Genomic DNA, 21073 nt, shown 5'->3' with positions numbered 1-21073 from the left:
CCCCGCCCAGGCCCCGGCTCCCTCCCGCCTGGCTAGGAATGAGCAGAGGAGGCGGCTGGGGCTGGCAGGAGTTTATTTCGGGGTCACAGGTCCCAGGCCCCCTGGGCGAGGGCGGGGCTGCTGTCCCCGGGGTCCTCCTCCCAGGGGAAGCTGGCCTTCAGGCCCTGCATCTTCTCCCGGTACGCTCGGTCGAAGAGGTCTCTCTGGGTCGCAGTGAAATGGTTCTTCCAGTCCCCGCAGACTCCTGGGCCAACGGGAAGGGGCAGTGAGGCCCGGCGCCACCCTCGTTGCCCCAATCCGGTCCCCCTCCCAGCCCCCTGCCGGACAGCCCGGGAGAGCCCGCCCCTTCCCTTCTCTGCCTCGGTTTCCCACGGGCTAAAACGCGCTCCTTGAGGGCAGGGGCGGCCTCTGTCCTCCCGAGCCCCAGTAAGGCACCAATAAACGGTCCGTGGAACCCCTCCCTGCTCCGGGTCTCCGTTTCCCCTCCGTGTTGGCCTGGGAGGCCCCGGAGAGCGGCCCGCCCCGTCCCTGAGGCCCGCCCGCCCCCCACCTTTGCGGAGGAAGGCCCCCTGCTCCTGATCCAGGAGGATGGGGGGCAGCAGGCTGTAGTTGGACATGCGGTTCTCCTTCATGGCCCGGAACGTGGAGTTCTCCACCACGGAGTCCAGCGCCTTCTCCTTCAGAGGGTAGCCCAGGAATTCCGAGATGCGCCGGACGGAGCCCCTGAGGTCCTGGGGGAGAGAAGGGCCAGCTGGGGAGCGCCGCGGGGGCGAGCGCGGGCCTAGGCCCCCCGGGCTCCGGCCAAGCCCATCCTGGCCTCTGCGGGCGTCCCCGGGCCGGCCTCCGTTATCTCTCCGAAGGCAGAGGGTGAGACCCGGCCCCCGAGGAGCTCCCCTGCCCGCGGCCCGGCCACCTCCCCAGGGGACGCAGGGAGGAGGCTGGTGGGACCCGGAAAGCTGTGAGGAGGGAGAGCGGGGAGGGAGGAGCCTAATGGCGGCGAGGCGTCCGCGTCGGCATTCAAGGCCGCTGGAGAAACGAGGGGTGCCGCCCCCCCAAGACTAGAGGGCGGCTCCGGGCCCGTCCATGATCTGCTTTGAGAAAAACGGGAGGCTGGTGGAGGCGGCGCGCGGCCACAAGGTGGCGCAAGGGGTGAAGTCACGGCCCGGGAAGAGGCGAGCGAGGCACACCGCAGGGCCCGAGCTGAAGAAGGAGGATGGCGGGGGCGGGGGCGGGGGGAGAGCCGGGCCGACGCTGGCTGCTCCAGTGACTGGTACAGGGTCGCCCCTCCGGGAAGTGGCCGAGGCCCATCTGAGCTGCCTCCCGGAGCCCCCAGGCGAGGGGCTGAGGGAGCCGGGAGGGAGCCGGGCGGATCAGTAACTTGGACGGACCAGGAAATAAGGGACCAGAGCGAAGCTCGCTGCCCACCAAAGGCCGCCCCGAACCCTCCCAGAAGTATCTCCCCGCCGGCGGGGGGGTGGGGGGTGGGGGACCTGCAGGGGCGAGATAGGGCACACGCTGGGCTTGTCTTCCCAGCTTGGGGAGGGGATAAGCCGGGGCCTGGGCAGAAGATCCAGGTTTAAGAACAAAGAAGGGACAAGAAGGAAGTGGGGTGTCTGTGGGTCTGTCTTCCCTTCAACGTGGGGAGCCCCCCATGGGCTGCCTCAGAAGGCCCCGGGGAGAGAAGGTCCTTCTCCAGGGCCCGGGGTCACAGCCACACAGAGTGGGAAGGAACCTCAGAGATACCTTCATTTTAAAGAAGGGGAAACCGAAAGTAAGTGACTTGACCAAGGTCACACGGCTAACCATGTCCCAGGCAGGTTTCAAACCTGTGTCTTTTTAACAGTAATCCTAGCGCTCTCACCACTGTGGAGGCTGCCTCCCGTCTCTTTGGGCCTCTGAGAAGCCGAGGAAGGCCTCCCTGGGATAGGAGGCTGTTGCCTGCTTCCCTTTCCATGGAGCCTGGCTCATGGGGAGGCTCTAATTAGAGGAGTTTAGGGCTAGGAGTGGTTGGGGGCCCCCCTGGAAAGGGAGGAGTCTTTGGGGGCACCGAGAAGCTCTCAGGAGCCTCCCGCCAGCGTTTGGGGCATCTTCTGTGGTGTAGCCTCGGGCTGTCCTACCCCCAGCACTCCTGTGACTTCAGGGGGCTTCCCCAGGCCCGAGGGGTGCCTCCTCCCATGGGCTGCCCCCGGAGATTCTGAGGCTGGCCACAAGCCAAAGAAATGTGGACGTTCTGTGCGGCCCCCAAGGCCGGGTTCTGCTGCCTTGGCTGGGGGGGGGGTGCCTGGGCGGTCCACGATGCCAACCAACCAAAGGGAGAACGAGGCACGCTGATCCCAGCACCGCCCAGCCTCGTGGACCCGCTGCCCCCGGCCTTCTCCCCTCGTCCTGCCCTTTCACAGGATGGTCCCCGAGCCTGGAAGGGTCACTTTGCCTCTCGGCTTGGGAAAAACTTCTCTCAAACAAGGGGCCTGGCACGAAGTGAGCACTATTGAAATGTTAGCCTTGAGATGAGCCGGCCAGCTCCGGGCTGCCTCCTCCAGGGAGCCTTCCCTAGCCTCCCCACCCTACCGACCAAGCCAGCGCTGCAGTGATTTCATCCCTCTGTCATTCTCCAATGGCTCGCTGCATCCCAGAAGCTGGGAGCTGGGAGGGACGCTGCCGGCATCTCGTCCGACTCGTCTCGGGGCCCTTCAGCAACCTGCTGGACCAGTGGGAATCCGGCCTCCCCTCGAAGGCCTCCAGGAACCCCTCCTCCCTCCCTTCCATCCACGAGCCTTTATGGAGCCCTTCTCGGGCCGGGCACCGGCCTGATCTCTGGCCATACAAAAGCAGAAAAAACCAATCCCTGGCCTCGGGGAGTTCAGTCTCACAGGGAGGCAACATGGAGACAAGTGGGGGGCAGCCAGGGAAGAGGCTTCTGGCAGGGAAGTTAGGAAGAGCGCCGGACTCTAAAGCGGCGCTAGAGACTGTGGATCTGAAGGGTGCTGCCAGAGCAGGAAGGCCAAGGTTTGCCTGTGGCCGCTTCCTGGACAATAAGGAAGAGGGAGAAGCCTGGGATGCGAGGGAGGCTGGACCAGCACCGTGGCGATGCCCTCGACGCCCGAGGGGAAGGGAAAGGCCATGAGAGCAGCTGTAGGCAGGTTGAAGTGGGGGTGTCTAGGGCCATATGGATGGGGAGATCCAACGTGAGCCTCTAGGTTAGGAGGTCGGGGCTGGAGCAGCAGACGAGATGATGGTGGGGCTACGGGAGCTGAGATCAGTAAGGGGGAAAGTACTGAGCTAAATAGGACAGCGGCGAGGGAGACGGCTTTCGTCTTTCGGGAGCGGGGCCTGACGGCAAGACAAAATGCGCCCATCGTGGAGGCGGACGGCGTTCTGATCCTTTCTGCTTCTAGTGCAGTGTCCCAAGCCTGAGGTCCTTCTCTGTCCTGATGGCCCTGCAGGACTTGTCCAGCTTAGCCACACCTGCCTACCCCGGGGCGCCTCTTCCCATTTGCCCTGCTCTTCTTTCTACCTGGGTGTTTGTGAACTTGTCTTGGAGGGGAAGGCTCATGTCTTAGCCCATTTACATAGAGTAAGAGGTTAAGATGGAACTTCATTGAGACGAGACCGACAATCGTAGGTGCTTGGCCAGCATCCACTCTGTGAGCCCCACATTCTATCCATTAGGTGAGTCCATCATAGGCCCAGAAAACCCCCCATCTAACCGAGCGGGAAACTGAGGCCCCAAGAGAGGCAACGAAACTTGTGTGTGGTCACAGGGAGCTGTAGTGGGGGGAAGGAGGAGGGAGGGTCAGGGGGTGAAGGAGTGGGAGGGGCGCAGGCAGAGAATTTGCTGACCTCTTGTAGTTCTTCATAGGTGGTGAACAAAAAGTTGTCCTTTCCCTCCATTCGCATCCATCCCTTGATGTGATCAAACCAGGAACCAAATTGTACTGAGAATTTGGGGAGAAATTTGGGGACAGGACACAGGAGCATTAGGGAACTGGTCCATCCACCACGCCAATCCCATCTCCCTACCTACCCAAGACCATTAACCTTCAGCTCATTCACACAGCCCCTCTGCCTCCTGCCCTGACTGTACTAGGGTCTCACCACCCTTCAACAATAGGTATTTCTCCCACCCAGACCCTAGCACTATCCCGTCTCAGTATAGTCGTTATTGGTCCAGTCTCTGCCTCTGACTCTACCTCTTTTCCTCCCTCTCTCTCTGTTTCCCTCTCCCTCCCCTTCCATCCCTATTTCTTCTCTATCTTTTCCACTTCAGCCTCCCTGGATCCCTGCTGCTTTCTCCCTATCTGTCTGGGCCTCCCTCTCTAGCTTCCCCCTTTGGGCAATCCCCATATTTAGCTGCCTCTGCCTCCCTGTGACTGTTCCCATCTCGATCTCTGTGCCTCTTTAGGCTGGTGGCTATTTCCCCCCACTTCTGGCCCATGTCCTTGCCCTGGTCCTCACTTTCTCCATCGAGAAAATCCTGAAAGAATTGGTCTGGGTTCTCTGGGTCCTTGAGGTGGCCAGCAATCTTGCTGTAGTGGTAGAGGGAAACCAAGACATCTCGGGGGTTTCGGCTTATGTAGACGACCTAAGGGAGCCAGTGAGGGCTGGATCAGAGAGTGAGGGCTCCTGGCCCCCCCAATCCCCCATCTCCAAAGGGCACAGGAGTCAGATGAGGCGATGACATAGGAAGTAGGCCACCCCCTCTCACCTGATGGCTGTGGGACCACAGAGAAGTCACTTAACAGAGGCTAACCTGGCTTTCCAGACCCTAATGGGCCAGAGAAATGAACGCTGTCCGGTCACTATCATGGGTTGCCATCCATAACCAGGAAGCCTAGTGAACAAGCACCAGGCCCTCCAGGGAAGAAGGGAAAAGGAGGAGATGGAGGTCATGACTAATGGAGCCTCCTGGGGAAAAAATCCTGGGACCCGTGCGATGGAGGAGTCAGTGTGACTTCGAACTTGTCCACTAGCTTCCTCTAGCCCTCTCCCAGGCTCCCAAGAAAATCTCGACAGCTGGCATTTTGGATGGGTGTAAGAGGCTTCCCTGACCCTCGGGAAGCCTCCCTAGAGGCCAGAGACATGAAGTGACTTGTCTAATGTCCCACAGCTGGAAAATGTAAGAAGCAGGGCGAGAACCTGGGTGTCCACGACTCCATTCCCTGGGCTTTGCTTGGTCTGCCCCTGAGCAGTTAGGAGCAGTGAGGCAGGCTCACCTTGGCTTTTGAGTTGAAAAAATTCCGGGGGAAGAGCTGAATGGGGAGGTGGGAGCTGATGAGGCGGGGGCTGGGCATCTGCATGATTTGCCATGAGCCCTGGACAGTCTCACACCAAGGGGCTCGATCCCAATTGGGGACTGAGCGGGCCCAGGAGGGATCCCCATTCTTCAATATTAGGCTCAGAATCTCAATCATCCAAGTAGTACCTAGAGGGAAAGTAGTAAGGAGGGGGTAGTAAGGGGAGGAGAAAAACTTGAGTGGGTCAGGAGAGATGCTGAAGGGAAGGAGAGGGGTCATTGAGAAAGATAAGCGGGCAAAGGCGAATAGGTTTGGGATGGAGCATTTGGGATCCTCGGTCTAGGGCAGTGATTCCCAAAGTGGGCACCACCGCCCCCTGGTGGTTGCTACAGCGATCTAGGAAAGCGGTGATGGCCACAGGTGCATTTATCTTTCCTATTAATTGCTATTAAAAATTTTCTAAATTAATTCCCAGGGGGCTAAGTAATATTTTTTCTGGAAAGGGGGTGGGAGGCCAAAAAAGTTTGGGAACCACTGGTCTAGGGGCTCAAGGAAGGCTGTTTCCTGGGAAAGGACAGCCTTTTGTCCTACCTGACTTGGGATAGGTTACAATGAAGATATCATCATTCTTGACCTTGAAGTCCTTCTCCACATAGCTTAAGGTCTCTGGCTCGTAGATGCCCACAGGAAAGTTGATGCCCTTGTATTTGAAGTATGCTCCTGTCATCTGCTCTCTGAAGCAAGAATTGAACTGTTACTCCAGTTAGCCCCATCCAGACCCCCTCAAGAGACCAGGAGAACCCATTCATATGTGGAGACATAGTGCAAGACTGACTTCGGAAAAGCCATCCTCCTCTCAGCCTCCAGTTCTGACATCTCTACAATGAAGGCTCTGGATTCAGGGGCCACTGGTGGGGGATCAGGACTTCTGGAGGTTTGTGAAGCCACAAGAGGATTGAAATGGGAAAGGGGCCAAAGAACACAAGGTCAGCTCTGCAGTAAGCCCTCCCCTCTCCCTCTCTTCTCTGGCTCATCTTGTCTCTCTCACTGTCTCTCTTTTCTTCCTTTTCTCTCTCTGTCTCTCTCTCCCTCCCACTTCTCTCCCTCTCTGTCTCTGTCTATACCAAAAGCCAAAGGACTTTTTGACTGGCCTTTCTAAGAATTTCATCCTTCAAGATGTGGATGAAGGAAGAAAAGGAGATTTTCTTCTACATCTGATTCTTGCTTTCAGGGTCTGCTTGCTGGGGTGGGAAGGCTAGGAACCCAGGGAGGAAGTGTTATAGGCATGCATATGGCCAGGAGGGGAAATCTTGGCACAAGTAAGAGAAAGGAATAAACATTAAGCACCTACTATGTGCCAGGCACTGTGCTTTAAGAGGATTAGCTCATTGGATCCTCACAACCCTGAGAAGTGGGTGCTATTGTGATCTCCATTTTACAGATGAGAAAATGGAGGCAAGAAGTTAAATGCCTTGCCCAGGGTCACAAAGCTAGTAAGTGTCTGAGGATGAATTTGAACACGGGTCTTAACTGAATCCAGGTCCAGCACTCTCTGTACCGTGTCCCCAATTGCCTCTGCATAGACTGACATGCACACTAGATTTTGGGAAAGCAGATCTCCAAGGCTTCAGAGGAAAGACAGGAAGGGTCCCATGACCTAAAATGCAATGGGGGAAGTCAGCTTAGGAGGGATGGGGAGTGCTGAAGAATGAAGGTCATGGGATAGAGAGGGAAAGAATTCCCACGAGGAGGGATGATGGGATTTGCCTGAAGAGACATGTGGATAAGCAGGGAGCTCACCAATTGACTTAGATTTTAAAAATAAAAAGTAAAACGGTGGAAGCAAGACCAAGTAATAGAAGCTGAATATAGGGGCATGATTTATATTAAGTCTTATAAAAGTAACAGCAAAATTGCTTTAAAAAAAAACCTACGATTAGCTGAAGATAAGGAAAACTAAGAGTAAAAAAAAATGTTTTTAAAGTTGCATTGGTAGAAAAAGGATGAAAAAAGAAATTTTGTTTCTTCGATTAGGGCGGATGGCACTGTCCAGTTTTTATTTTTATTTATTTTTGCCAAGGAGAATGATCTTGGCACTGGAAATAACAGAAGGAAAAAAAAAATAAAGAGGGAGGTGATACCAGAGAGAAGTGAGGAGACAGCAAGAGTCCTTAACTGCCCTTGAAGAATTTGAGTCACAGCCCTGATGAATGACATCTTCACTAACCATTCACCCCCGCAACAAACTCATGGATATTTTTGCTGAACCATTGACAGTGATAATTGAAAGATCATGGGAGACGAGGGAGGAACAATGAGATTGGAGAAGGGCAAATGTCCCAGTTTCCAAGGAAGGAAGAGAACAGAAGCTGCCAACTCTAGGCCAGTGAACTTGACTTGGAATTTTGAAAAATATTCTAGAAAGGATCCTTAGAGATAGGCCTGGCAAACCTTTGGAAAGAGAAGCGGTGATTCCAAAGAGCCTACCTTGTTTCACAGAGCATGGGTTATACTGGCCCAACATCAATCCCTTTCTGGGGACGAGGTTACTAAACTGGTAAATGTGGAGAATGCTATGGGTTCCGTTCATCTTGGTTTCAGTAAAGCTTTTGAGAAAATGTCTCTGACCTATTCTTGTGAAGAAGCTGGAGAAATGGGGGCTAGTCCATAACAGATGGCTTCAGGACTGGTTGGATGACCCAATTCAAAGAGCGCTTGTTAATAATGACTCAGGATCAGCCTGGCAAGAGGTCTCCGGTGGAGTGCGATGGGGACCTGCACTTGGCTCTGGCTCTTTAACGTGTTTATCGATGACTTGGGCAAAGGCGCAGATGGAATTCTCATCAAATTGGCAGATGATCCGAAACTGGGAGAGCTATTTAGCACAATGGATGACAGACGTGGGATTCAAAGGGATCTTAAAATAAAATTCAGTAGAAATTGGCAGTGATCGATGAGTTGGAGAAAGCAGGACAGCCTAGCTCTCTCCCTTTCTCAACTAGTCCAACAAAGGTTAAGGAAAATCACCTGACCAAGAAGTCACTGGGAGAGTCAGAGGTTGGATGGAGCATCTCGCCTCAGTGAGTCATTTTACTAGCTCAAGTCAACAAAAGGATATAGCCAGAGGCCTGTGGGTAGTGTGAAGAGATTCCAGTCAAGAAAGCCCACGCAGAGCCTTCTTCTAATATGGGAATAAATTCAGCACAAAGGGACCTACGGCTGTGCAGCTGGGTCTTCTGGCTCAGAAGCTGGGTCACTGGTCCAACGTGAACTAAGGGAGAAGTCATGAATCCATGCAGAGCAGGCCCAAGGCTATGCATTGGGCAAAGGCTAAAAGGCTGCAGCTGTTTGGCTCTGACCTCTGAGGGAGTTTGCACATTCAATCCTGGGGCCTAGAGCTGAGTAGGTAGGAGATGGAACAGAGGCCAGATTGAGCTTGTGGTTTAATCACTTTGCACCTGAAGACACTTCTAGCTAGCTCCAAGGGACTGGTCTGCAGCCAGAAGCAGTCTGTTGGTACTCCAACCACGGATCAGGCTTGAGAAGTTGCAACCAGACTCCAAATGGGGTCAGGAGATTGCGATATTCCATCTAGGAAGGTAGAGATCCAGCATTGCTCTATATCAAACAGTTTAGGGTACACTGAAAGTGAATATGGTCCAAGCCACCTCTGACTTCCTTGAAAAATACAGCGCTTGGGGGGCAGCTGGGTAGCTCAGTGGATTGAGAGCCAGGCCTAGAGACGGGAGGTCCTAGGTTCAAATCCGGCCTCAGACACTTCCCAGCTGTGTGACCCTGGGCAAGTCACTTGACCCCCATTGCCCACCCTTACCATTCTTCCACCTAGGAGCCAATACACAGAAGTTAAGGGTTTAAAAAGAAAAAGAAAAAGAAAAATACAGCACTCAATATTCAGGGAAAGGGGTCCAAGAGAATATAAAACAAGACCCGCAAGGCCCAGACATCCACTCCATAAATGTGCAGAGCCTAGCCCTAACACAAACTCTCATTTCAATTCTGGAATTAAGAATAGAATAATGAATAAAGAGACAAACAAAAAAAAGACACTCACAAAAAAATGGAGCCAGGAACTCCCAATAAATGAAATGAGATCTCTCTTATGGGAAGAATTGGAAAAGAACTAAGAAATCTAGAAGGACTCGAGAGGAGAATTATTCATTTAAGAAGTCCAAAACCAACTCAAAGCAGCAGACTCTGAAAATTGGAATAGACCAAGTAGAAGTGAATGACTTCATGGAACTAGAATATATGTTAAAAGAAGACCAAAGGGCTTAAAAAGAAAAAAGGAAATATGACATAATTCATATAAAAAACAACTGACTTGGGAAAAAGGACACAGAAAAAAAAAATCTAAGAATCATTGCAGTACATGAAGTTCATGACCAAAAAAAATTAACTTGTATGCCATATTTTAAGAACTCATCAAAACGTTCTAAATTCCTCTTGGTTAGAGAAATGCAAATTAAAACAATTCTGAGGTACCACCTCACATCTATCAGAGTGAATAATATGACAGTAAAAGAAAATGATAAATGTTGGAGGGGATGTGGCAAAATTGGGACACTAATGCATTGCTGGTGGAATTGTGAACTGATCTAAGCATTCTGGAGAGCAATTTAGAATTATGCCCAAAGGGCTATAAAACAATATATGCCCTTTCATTCAGTGATACCATTACTAGGTCTGCATCCCAAAGGGAAAAAAATTTTAATGGAAAAGGACCTGCTTGTACAAAACTATTTATAGCTGTGCTTTTTGTAGTGGCAAAGAATTAGAAACTAAAGGGCTGTCCATCAATTGGGGAATGGCTGAACAAACTGTGGTATATGATGGTGATGGAATACTATTGTGCTATAAGGAATGATGAACAGAATGATTTCAGAAAGAACTGGAAAGATCTCCATGAACTGATGCAGAGTGAAATAAGCAGAACCAGGAAAACATTATACACCCTTAACAGCAATATTGTGGAATGAGCTACTGTAACAGACTGAGCTACTCTCAGCAATACGATGATCCAGGACAATGCTGAGGGACTTATGATAAAGAATGCTATCCACCTCCAAAAAAAGAACTATTGAAATTGGAATGCAGATCAAAGCATATGATTTTTCACTTCTCTATTTGGGTATATGTTTTGGGGTTTTGGTTTTATAAAATAATTCACTTATAAAAATGAACAACATGGAAATATGGTTTGCAGGATAATACATGCAGATTGAATTGCTTGCCAGCTCCAAGAGAGTAGAGAGAAGGAAAGAGGGAGACAAATTGGATCATATAACTTTGGAAAAGTTATGGGAAATTTGTTATTACATGTAATGGTGAAAAAAATTTTTTAAACAAAGGACAAAAGAAATTATCAATGAAAACTTCTCAGACTTATTAGAAACAGAAGGCAAAGTGAAAATGGAATTCACTGATCACCTCCTGAAGGAAAGTCTAAAAGGAAAACACCCTAGAATGTCATAGCCAAAATCCAGAAATATAAGCATCCAGAAAGAAATAGGTCAAATCCTGTGGCAATGTAGTCAGAATCACACAAGATTTGGTGGCTTCTACGTTAAAAGAGAGAAGAGCTTGAGAATATTTCTAAAAGGCAAAATATATAATTTTAGAACAAATATATGGAAAAACACAAGCAAGTAGAAGGGATTAAATGACAATGAAGCATTTACATGTGACCTGGGCATTCATTTAACCTTTCTCAGTTTCAGTTTCCTCATCTGTAAAATAGGGATACTACCATCACCTACTTCACAGAGTTTTTGTGATAATCAAATGAAATCAGATGTACAATTTGTAAACCTTAAAGTGCTTTGTAAATGCTAGCTATTATTGTCATTATTATTACTGAATAGGGGAAAAAGAAACAAGTGCCACCATAGAGCTCAAATGCCATTAAGGGTCATAGAGGCAGGCATAAGACAAGGAGACTGGGAGAGGGTTTGTAATGTTTTGATGCTCTTAAAAGAAGAAAGGGATGGAAAATGAGTATTCTAGATTTGTTTTGGGAGGAACTTACTATTTCATATAATCTTCAGTGATTCCCAAAGTGGTTGCTACCGCCCCCTGGTGGGTGCTGCAGAGATCCAGGGAGGCGGTGATGGCCACAGGTGCATTTATCTTTCCTATTAATTGCTATTAAAATTTTTAAAAAAATTAATTTCCAGGGGGCTAAGTAATATTTTTTCTGGAAAGGGGGCGGGAAGCCAAAAAAGTTTGGGAACCACTGAATAAAATAAACAAGCAAAAGACTATAAAAAAAAAAAAAAAGAAAGGGAAGGGAAGGGAGATGTGCTTCTTTTAAACCTATTTTCATCTGAACTGGTCAAAGGTCAGAAGATATACACACATATACAGAGTTTGGTGTAGAAATACATTCAAGTCAGTGCAGAAACAGGAATGGGGAGAAGAGAGAAGGGAAATAGGGGAATTAAAGGAAAGGTAAACTCAGGGATGTGTTAGTCATAAGAAAAACAAATGAATGAAACAACAAAACAACCTCCACCCTTGGAGGGCGGATTATGAAGAAGATTTAAAGGAAAAGAAAGGTAAGGCAAAACTATTTTTAAATCATATAATTATATCTATAGATGCAAGAAAAAACTTTTGACAAAATCAATGGGTTTTCATATCCATTAATGTTCAGAACATTAAAATGAACATGAATAAATAGACCTTTCCTTAACAGAGTGAGTAGTATCTATTAACAACTGAACCAACATTATATATAATCAGGATAAACTAGAAGCCTTTCCAATAAGATCAGGAGTAAAGCGAAGATGTCTATTACCACTACTATTCTTTGCAATAGGACTTGAAATGCTAATTAGAGCAATAAGACAAGAAAAAGACATTGAGAGAATAGTCAAGACAAAGGGTTACATAGTCATTTTTTTGGTAAATGATATGATGGCTTACTTAGAGAAAGTAGAAGATCAAATAAAAATACATTGAAATAATTTATCAAAATTGAAGGATAAAAAATAAAGCTACACACACCACACAGTACTTCTGTATATTGCCGAAAAAACTTAGCAGGAAGGGGTTAGAAAGATAAATTCAATTTCAAATAACTATAGAATTAAAAAAACAAACAAACTTGGGTCTACTCACCAAAACATAGAAGTTATATAAAAGCAATTAGAAACCTCTTTTTAAACAATTGTGAATAACTTAGCTATTCTCAGCAATGTAATCATTCAAGCCGATCCCAAAGGCCTCGTGATGAAAAATACCATCTGCTTCCAGAGAAAGAATGAATGGAGTCTAAACCCAGACTAAAGTAAATTATATTTCACTTTCTTTCTTCGTTTTTTAGGGGTTTTTAATTGTCTTCCACAAAAGAATAAGTATGGAAAAATGTTTTACATGGTTGCACATGTAAAATCTATATGACATTGCTTACCTGTCTCAGCAAGAAGGGAGAGGAGGAAGAAAATGCAGAACCCCAAATTTTAAAAAATCTTTTATAAAAATTTTACATGAAATTGGGGAAAAATAAAATATCAAATTAAAAAAAAAGAAACCTCTATTTTGAGGAATAAAGACAAATTTAAATAACTGAAGAATTATTCACCATTCATGTAAACTGAGACAATCTGGGAAAAAAAAATTAAATACCACCTAAATCAGTAGACTTATTCATTGCTAAAAATAATCAAGCTACCAAACAATTATTTGACAGAATAAGAAACAAATAATAAAATTCATACGGAATCTAAAATAATCAATAATTTCAAGATAAATGATAATTTAAAAAATGGGAATGAGGGGGCAGCTGGGTAGCTCAGTGGATTGAGAGCCAGGTCTAGAGACAGGAGGTCCTAGGTTCAAATCTGGCCTCAGACACTTCCCAGCTGGGTGACCCTGGGCAGGTCACTTGAACCCCATTGCCTAGCCCTTATCACTCTTCTTTCTGCCTTGGAACCAATACAGTATTGATTCCAAGATGGAAGGTAAGGGTTCCAGGAAAAAAAAAAAAAGATTAAATAAAAAAAAATTAAAAATGGGAATGAAGAGGACCTAGCACTACCAGATCTCAAACTATAACACAAAGTAGTAATCAAAAAATTATTTGGAACTGGTCAAAAAAGTGGAATAGATTAAGTATACAACATATAGAAGTAAATGCACCTAGTAACCCTGTGTTTGATAAATCCAAAGGCCTCGGTTTTTGGGGTGAAAACTTATTATTTGACAGGAATTGTGGGAAAACTAAAAGTGGTCTGGCAGAAAGTAGAATTACATCAACACCTCATACCACATTTGAAGACAATCTACAAATAGATTCCTGATTTAGATGTAAAAGGTCACATCGTATACAAATTAGAGGGACACAGAAGAAATTACCTTTCGTATCTATGGATAGGATAAGAGGGATAGAGAGAATCATGGGAGATAAAATAGACAATTTTGATTATTTAATATTAAAAAATTTGCACAAATAAAATCAATTATTTAAAATTAGATGGGAACCATTAACTCAAAAATTCCTTGCAATTTCTTTGAACTTAAAAATGTTTTATTTCTAATATATATATGTCTCTCTCTATTTATCTATCTGGAGCTGGTTCAAGAATAAGACTCCCCCCTCAACTAATAAATGATCTAAGGCTATAAAAGGTAATTTATAAAGAAGAAAGTCAAGTTATCAACAATCATGTTATAAGTGCTCCAAATGACTAATAATTGGAGAAATGAAAATTAAAGCAACTGAGATTCTGTCTCACATCCATTAGCTAGGCAATGATGACAAAAAATATTGGGGAATCCATGGGAAAATGGGCACATTAACGCACCATTGATGGAGCTAAGGATTGGTCTACGCATTCTGGAAAGCAATGTGGACCTACACCTTCCCAAATTGCTGACCTTTGAGTTTGAACCTTCTGACTCTAAGTCTAGATCTCAATTACATTTTTTAAAAAGAGGGAAAAGATTCATATGTACAAAAAATTTGGTAGCAACTCTTTTTGTAGTGGTAAAGAACTAGACGTTAAGGGAGGGCACACTCCACTCTAGTGGAGAATGGCTGAATGAATTATTGGAATATTATTATTCTATAAAGAAAAAAGTTTAAAAGAGAGTGGTTTTAGAGACACCTGGGAAAACTTGTATGAATTGATGCAAAGTGAGGTAAGAACCAGGAGAACAATGTATACGATATCAACAGCGCTCTCAAAAAAACAATTTGGAAAGACTTGGGAACTTTGATTAATAAAAGAATCAACCAATCTTCCAGAGGACTAATAAGGAAGTATGTTATCCATCTCTTAAAAGAAAAGTGATAAGGCAGAGAGGAGATACACATTTTCCAACATGACCGATGTGTGGTTTTGTTTAGCTCGAGTGTCGATTGATCACAAACATTTTGTGTTTCTTTCTTTTCATGTTTTGAAGGGAAGGAGATAAAGGAAATTCTTGCTAATTTAAAAAAAAGAGGAGTTCCAACAAACAGAGAAAATCAGTAGGGATAAATATAAAGACTTGTGCATGGGGACCAAGAAATCAATTTCACAGGAATAAAATGTTCTGAAAGAGATCAAGGGTTTTGAATGGACCACAAGCTCAATGCAATATGGTGGCCAAAAAAAGCTAAAGTGATCTTGTGCTGCATTAAAAGGGCTAAAGCTTCCAGGACTAAGGGGGGAAGGGTCTCATTGCACTGTCCTTGTCAGACCTCATTTGGAGGATTATGGTCAGTTCTCGGTGCTGTGGTTGAAGAAGGACATTGAGGAGTGTCCAGAGGAGGGAAGGCCAGGACAGGGAAGACCCTCAAGCCTTTGTCTTATGGGGAACTGTTGAAGGAACTGGACACGTTTAGTCTGGAGAAAATTAGACTGGGAGGGCTGGGCGACATGATGGAGGCCTTCAATTATTTGAAGGATTGGAGGGACTGGACTTGACTCCAAAAGCCACAAACCATGGTGGTTGCAAAGGACAAAATCCAAGCTCAAGTTCGTAATGATTGTTGTTATTCAGTCATGTCTGACTCTTCGTGATCTCACGGGCCAGAGAGCTCTCCTTGGCAAGGATCCTGGAGGGGTTTGCCCTTTCCTTCTCCAGTGGATCCTTTTGTCAGGCAAGGAGAGGTTAAGTGACTTGTCCAGGGTCGTCCATTTAGGAAGTGTCTGAAGTTGGATTTGAACTCAGGCTTCCTGACTCCAGGCCCAGGGCTCAGCTACTAAGCCTCAGCTGTTTCTTCCTAAGAGTTCGAGCTGTCCCAAAGTGGAGTCGCCTTCCCTCCCTTGCAGAGGCTGGACCAGCTCTTTTCAGATATCCTTTGGGACACGGGTTGGCCTTGAGTCTGCTGAGGTCCCCTTCGACTCCCAAATTCTGGGATGGTGGGAAGAAAGGGGTCCCTAAGACAACAGACCTAGAGCGAAGACTCATAAGTCTCAGAGACCCAAAGGACCTTCGAGATAAACAAAGATTTATTGAATTGCACTAAACTGGAGTGAATCCTCTCGGTGCATTTCGATGGGGGACAGAGGCCCAGAGAGGGGAAGGGTCTTGCTCAAAGACACACAGCAAGTCAGAATTTGAAGGTTTTTTTTTTTTTTTCAGATCTGAGTTCAGCCTCTTTATTTTATTTTATTTTTTGACCTTTACTTTCTGTCTTAGCATCGATCCTGTGTATCGGTGCCAAGGCAGAAGAGCGGTAAGGGCTAGGCAGTGGGGGTGAGGTGACTTGTCCAGCCTCACCCAGCGAGGCAGTCTCTGAGGTCAGATTTGAACCCAAGACCTCCTGTCGCCAGGCCTGGCTCTCTACCCGCCGCCCCTCGAGGTCCTCATTCGACAGAGGAGGAAACTGAGGCCTGAACAAGCCTGAGACCTTGTCCACGGTCACACACAAAATGACAAGGCCCTTAGAGACTTCCCAGCCTGGCAGGCTGGAAGAATGGCAGCAGAGATGTGCGGCAATTAGGACAGGATGGGGGAGATGGTTCCCCAAGGTCCGGTGTTCCGCGCCTGCCCCCCACCCCCACTCCAGGCCCCTAACGCTTGAAAGAGGAATATTTAGGACAAAACTGAAGTCTGACTTCACACGCCAGTAACCTCTCAGAGGCAGGAAAGTCTGGGGACAGAAATAACTTCAAAAAGGGTTATTAAAGGAAACTGGGATGCGGGGGGCCATCCCTCCTCCCTCGCTGCCTCGGTCCTGGGCACCGTCTGGGCAGGCTGGAGCTGGGCTCCCGGGCGCAGCAGGACCCCCTCCGGATCCCGTCTTGCCCTTCCCTCCTCCTGGGTCTGCCCCCAGCACCGGTGTCTCTCTGTGAATGTGGGTCAGGGTGCGAGGGGAGGAGATGACAGAAATGCTGGCAGGGAGCACGGTCCAAAGTCTCCTTTCAGAGGGAGAGGACGGCCCTTTACAGCCTCCCGAGTCTCCATGGACTGCGAGAGCGGCTAATTGGGGGGATTAAACAAAGCACGGCGACTCTCCCTGGGGACCCCGTCCTGGAGCCAGCGCGGTTCCCCTTCCGGGCCAAAACCTCTACGGTGACAAAGCCTTACTCCAGGGGAGAAGCGGGAGGAAATCTCAGCCACTGTCCAACCCAACTGGGAAACCGAGCCCTGACGCAGGAGCCGGGGGATGCCCACCACAAAGGCCGAGAGCGGCCTGAGGAGTCCGCACGCCCCGTCCGGGCCGAGAGCCGGCCCGATCCCGGCTCGTTTGCGTGTTCCTCCTCTTTCGTCCCACTAGACGTCAGAGAAGCTAAAGTTGCAGCGTTGCCCTTGATTCCTTGCCCTGATGGCTTCCACAGGATGGAAGTACCCGGGAGTCGGGGTCCAGCCCCAAGCCAGGAAGGGCCCCGTCCCGATTTCTTAGGCATCGGCCGGAGCACTCGGCCCTTCCCTCTTTTGCCTGTTACAGGACTAAGCGTGGACTCCAGTTCCTAATCTGCAACGGAGAAGGCTGGACTAAGTGGGTCTGTGTGGCCAGAGGGGCCATCTGGGGAGAGCCGCCGTCCCCGGGCCCTCCTGCGCCTCCAGGGAGGTCACTCACCTCGGCTTCCCTCAGTTTCCTCATCTGTAAAATAGGGATACGAATAGCCCCTACCTCGGAGGTCAAATGAGCTAAGGGCCTCACTAACATCCGGGCCATTGGCAAGCCATGTGCCTGGTCCTGTTGGAAAACAAAGGATGAACCATGGCCACGTGCCGATTACTCTTCTTTAACGGGGATGATGTCCTGAGCTCGGACCCGGGACTTGGTGAGGGAGGCTCAGAAGAAGCCGATTCCAGCCCAGTCAGTAGACGGGCACATCATCGCCTGGCGAGCCAGGGCCGGCCCAAAAGAAGCTGAGGTGGCCTCCTCCTGGGGAGCACTCCGGAGCGGGCTTTGGCTCCCCATGACCTCCAGAGCACTGCAGCCCCTGGTCTTCTGGCCCAGGGGCCGCCTGCCCTGTCTGAAATCCAGGGAAAACACAAAGCGCTCTCCGGTCTCTGGCTCAGGACGTGGACAGACCAAATGCCGCCGGGTCTCGGGAAACAGAAGAACTTGGGGAAATGCAGGCAGCCAAGACGACGAGGACGAGGGCAAGACAGAAGGGCGTCCCTGCATCGGGCAGATGCTCCCCGAGAGCTCCCGGATGGGAGTCTGGGCTCAGCGCAGAGATCCACAAGCTGTCCTGGGCCGCCGTGCCGGCCACGCGGCCTGGAACAAGTTCCTTCTTCCTTGGCCAGCCTCAGTTTCCTCCCACGTAAAACGAGCGCATCGCACTCGTTCCCCCCTATTTTGTTTAAAACCATTTACCTAACTCTTGTAGGGCCTCAAACGTGTGCATAAATGGGGGTGTGTAAAGGGGAACTGGGAGAAAAACCCTTCAAGCAAGGACTCTCCCCTCAGCCACCTCCCGGCCCCAAAGCTTCGCTTCAGTCCTAGCAGGCAGGGCAGGCCTTGGGGAGAGTTTTCGAAGGTGAGTTGGGCTCCTGGAGGGCAGCAGAGGTGGAGAGAGGAGCCCTGGCTCTACGGTCACTGAAGGGACTGGCCAGGGAGATCCTGGACAAAAGGAGGCCTCGGGGGCTTTAGAAGAGGGATCAGCTCCTGGAGGGCACCACGGTCCTTCCCCTTCCTTGGTATCCCCAGCCTTAACACAGAGCCTGGCACAGAGCAGATGCTTCATCAAGGCTTGCTGACTGACTGACTGACTGACTGACTGACTGACTGACTGAAGGTCAGAAGTTAACAGAGGAATTTAAAGGCGGAATTTTTTTTTAATTACGGAGAGATTGTAGGGAGGAATCCAAGAAGAGATCAAAAGTGGAAGGAAGCGGAACCAGAGGTCAGGGAGAGAATGGAGATAAGAAAACTGAAGGGAGGGGCAATAGAAGGAGAACAGAGGGTGGAACCAGGGGCCACGAAGGGAGCCGTCAGAGATCCCCGAGGTATCAGGGGACTGGGACTAGCCCTGGTCAGGGAGGAAGGGACCAAACCCCAAGAGATGGGAAAAGAGAATCGGCAAGAATAGAGAAATGGGTGGGTGGGGGGCAGCTGGGTGGCTCAGTGGATAGAGAGCCAGGCCTAGAGATGGGAGGTCCTGGGTTCAAATCTGGCCTCAGACACTTCCCAGCTGTGTGACCCTGGGCAAGTCACTTGACCCCCATTGCCCACCCTTACCACTCTTCTGCTTTGGAGCCAATACACAGCATCAATTCCAAGATGGCAGGTGAGGGATTAAAAAAAAAAAAAAAGAATGGAGAAATGGGAGTAGGTGGGGGTGGAGAGGAAGGAAGAATCACTAAGAGAATGAAGAGAGGAACCATTGGCCCAGGAGTAATGGGAGGGAGGGAAGAGCCCGAGATAGCAGAGATAGAAGGGCAGGACTCCAAGGTTAGGGAGGAAGGAATCGCCCCAACAAGTCCGAGACCAAAAGGGAGATAAGGAGAAGTCAGAGAAGGCCTCTTGGTCCTCCCATGACCTGGGTGGCACATGTGGTGGCCACGTGGTGGCCATCGCTTCCTTTCCCTCCTCCGCCCCAGAGTAGAAGCTCTCTGAGGGCAGGAAGGGGCGTCATCACGGACTCTCCGCGCCGGAGAGCTAAGCAGGCCTCGGAGACATGGCGGATGGCTGCGCTGCTGGGGAGACCAAGCGGAGAAAGAGGAGAGGAAGCGGGGCTCCCGGAGGTGGGAGGGGGAAACCAGAGAGTCAGGGAGAGATGGCCAGAGACTGGAGCAAGATGGGGTGACAGAGCAGAGCGGGCGGCCGGCAAGAAGAAAGGGCCCCGGGGTCAAGCTGCTCACGGAGTCTGGGCGGACGGGGAGATGCCCAGGAGAATGGGGAGTCCCAGAGAGCTTAGAAGGGCGGCTGGGTGGCGCAGTGGTTAGAGCACTGAGCTGGGAATCAATTCAAATTGGGCTTCTGACCCACTGCTAGCTGTGTGACCCTGAAGGCCTCAGTTTCCTCATTTGTAAAATGAGCTGGAAAAAGAACCGGCGAACCACTCCAGGATCTCTGCCAAGAAAAATCTCCAAATGGCACAGTAAAGAGTTGGACACGACAGAAAATAACTGGAAACGGAACCCGGAATGGCTGCACCCAGGTTCAAATCCTCCTTTGGACGCTAATTACTAACCGGGTGCCCTGGCCTCACTTTTCTCTCTCCCGTAGAACAGGAGGTTGGGCAAGACGGCCCTCAGAGGAAGGAGCAAAGGTCTGGAGGGAAAGAATCAGGCCTTGGAGAAGAAAGGAGAGAAATCGGTGATGGAGAAGAGATCGGGGGAGGAAGGGAAACCCGGAGAGCCGGGGGCAGAAACTGGGGCTCAGCCAAGCTTTTGGGGGTGGCCAGAGCCCGGAGGGGCATCCGAGAAGGCGGAGCGCCAGGGCCGAACAGCTGGAGCCTTCCTCGACTTGCCTCCTCTCTGGGATGACCATGAAGAGATGATCGGAACTCCCCAGGCCTGGTTCCCCCTTTGGGATGGGAGTGGATGATCCCTGAAGGCCTCCTCCTGCTCCGCTGTGCTAGCCAGACCCCAGGGGAGCGTGGAGGGCAGGCCGGAGGGGCGGGGAAAGGGGAGACCCTGAAGGCCCAGATCTGCCTCCTTCAGACAAAGCCCCTCCTGGATGCTTCCTGGCCCTCCGGGGGAGCCGGGGGAGAGGACGGGCAGAGAGAAGCCCGAGGGCTGCTGGGGGCGCTGCAGGGGGAGGGCCAGCCTGCCAGCTCTCACCTCAGCTCCGTGAGCACTTCTTCGTTGTGGCGAGGCCCGTAGAGAGTAGAAATCTGGGACTGCACAGTTCCTTCCATGGTGGAGGGCCCGGCTGGAAGGGACGGGCTTGGCCGAGGGAGGACAGAGGATGCCAGCGGATGCCGGGCGCTTGGGCTCTGCTGCGATCCCCCACGAGGTCCCAGAGCACGAGTCCTCCCTGTCTCCTGGCTGCCCGCTAATGCTTGAATCCAGGCGGGTGGGGTAGGGCTCAGCCGGTTCCTCTAGCTGCTACCCACGCCATGCCCCGCCCCTAGGCACCTCTGGGGAGAGGCCGGGGCTGGGCATCTCTGAACTGTGCAGGGGCGGAGTGGAGGGGGAGAGCCCTGGGCGCGGGCCGCTGGTCCCCGGGCCCCTCCCGTCTCCTCGGGCCCTTCTGCCCCCTTCCCCCTCCTGGAATCCCGGGGCCTCGGAAGGGATGCCGCTTGAGCGGCTGGAGCAGAGTCCAGAGGCCTCCACTTCAGACCCCTGCCCAGCCCGCCGCCTGCCTCAGTTTCCTCATCTACCTCGCAGGGTGGCTGCGAGGACGAAATGAGGGCGCACGTGCTGGGGGCTAAATGCCCGCGGTTACTGCGGGGGAGTCCCTGAGACCCGAAGCCGTTTGGGGA

The 21073-nt window shown here is 50.2% G+C and overlaps 1 protein-coding gene across 1 annotated transcript; it reads right to left on the bottom strand.

Annotated features, from left to right (window-relative positions):
- Positions 1-56: 56 nt before the first annotated feature.
- SULT2B1 (sulfotransferase family 2B member 1) lies at positions 57-20801 on the bottom strand. The gene is made up of 7 exons (XM_044667128.1): positions 20430-20801; positions 5826-5968; positions 5214-5422; positions 4456-4582; positions 3841-3935; positions 551-731; positions 57-244 (listed from the first exon to the last, which is right to left on the bottom strand). Exons 1-7 carry the CDS (start codon positions 20504-20506, stop codon positions 84-86), a joined length of 993 nt encoding a protein of 330 aa, XP_044523063.1. The 5' UTR covers positions 20507-20801; the 3' UTR covers positions 57-83.
- Positions 20802-21073: the final 272 nt, after the last annotated feature.

This window comes from Gracilinanus agilis, chromosome 3, assembly GCF_016433145.1.
Source record: "Gracilinanus agilis isolate LMUSP501 chromosome 3, AgileGrace, whole genome shotgun sequence".
Taxonomy (NCBI): Eukaryota; Metazoa; Chordata; class Mammalia; order Didelphimorphia; family Didelphidae; genus Gracilinanus; species Gracilinanus agilis.
The sequence above is the reverse complement of the archived record's forward strand: the minus strand, read 5'-3'. Positions and strand labels throughout refer to the sequence as shown.

Bases quoted from the DNA above. Each gene is read 5' to 3' on its own strand.
- SULT2B1 (XM_044667128.1), bottom strand. From the start codon at position 20,506: ATGGAAGGAACTGTGCAGTCCCAGATTTCTACTCTCTACGGGCCTCGC. The intron at 5,969-20,429 runs GTGAGAGCTGGC...TTCTTGCTTCAG, and splicing joins GAAGTGCTCACGGAGCTGAG to AGAGCAGATGACAGGAGCAT. The intron at 245-550 runs GTGGGGGGCGGG...CCGTTGGCCCAG, and splicing joins GGGGGCCTTCCTCCGCAAAG to GAGTCTGCGGGGACTGGAAG.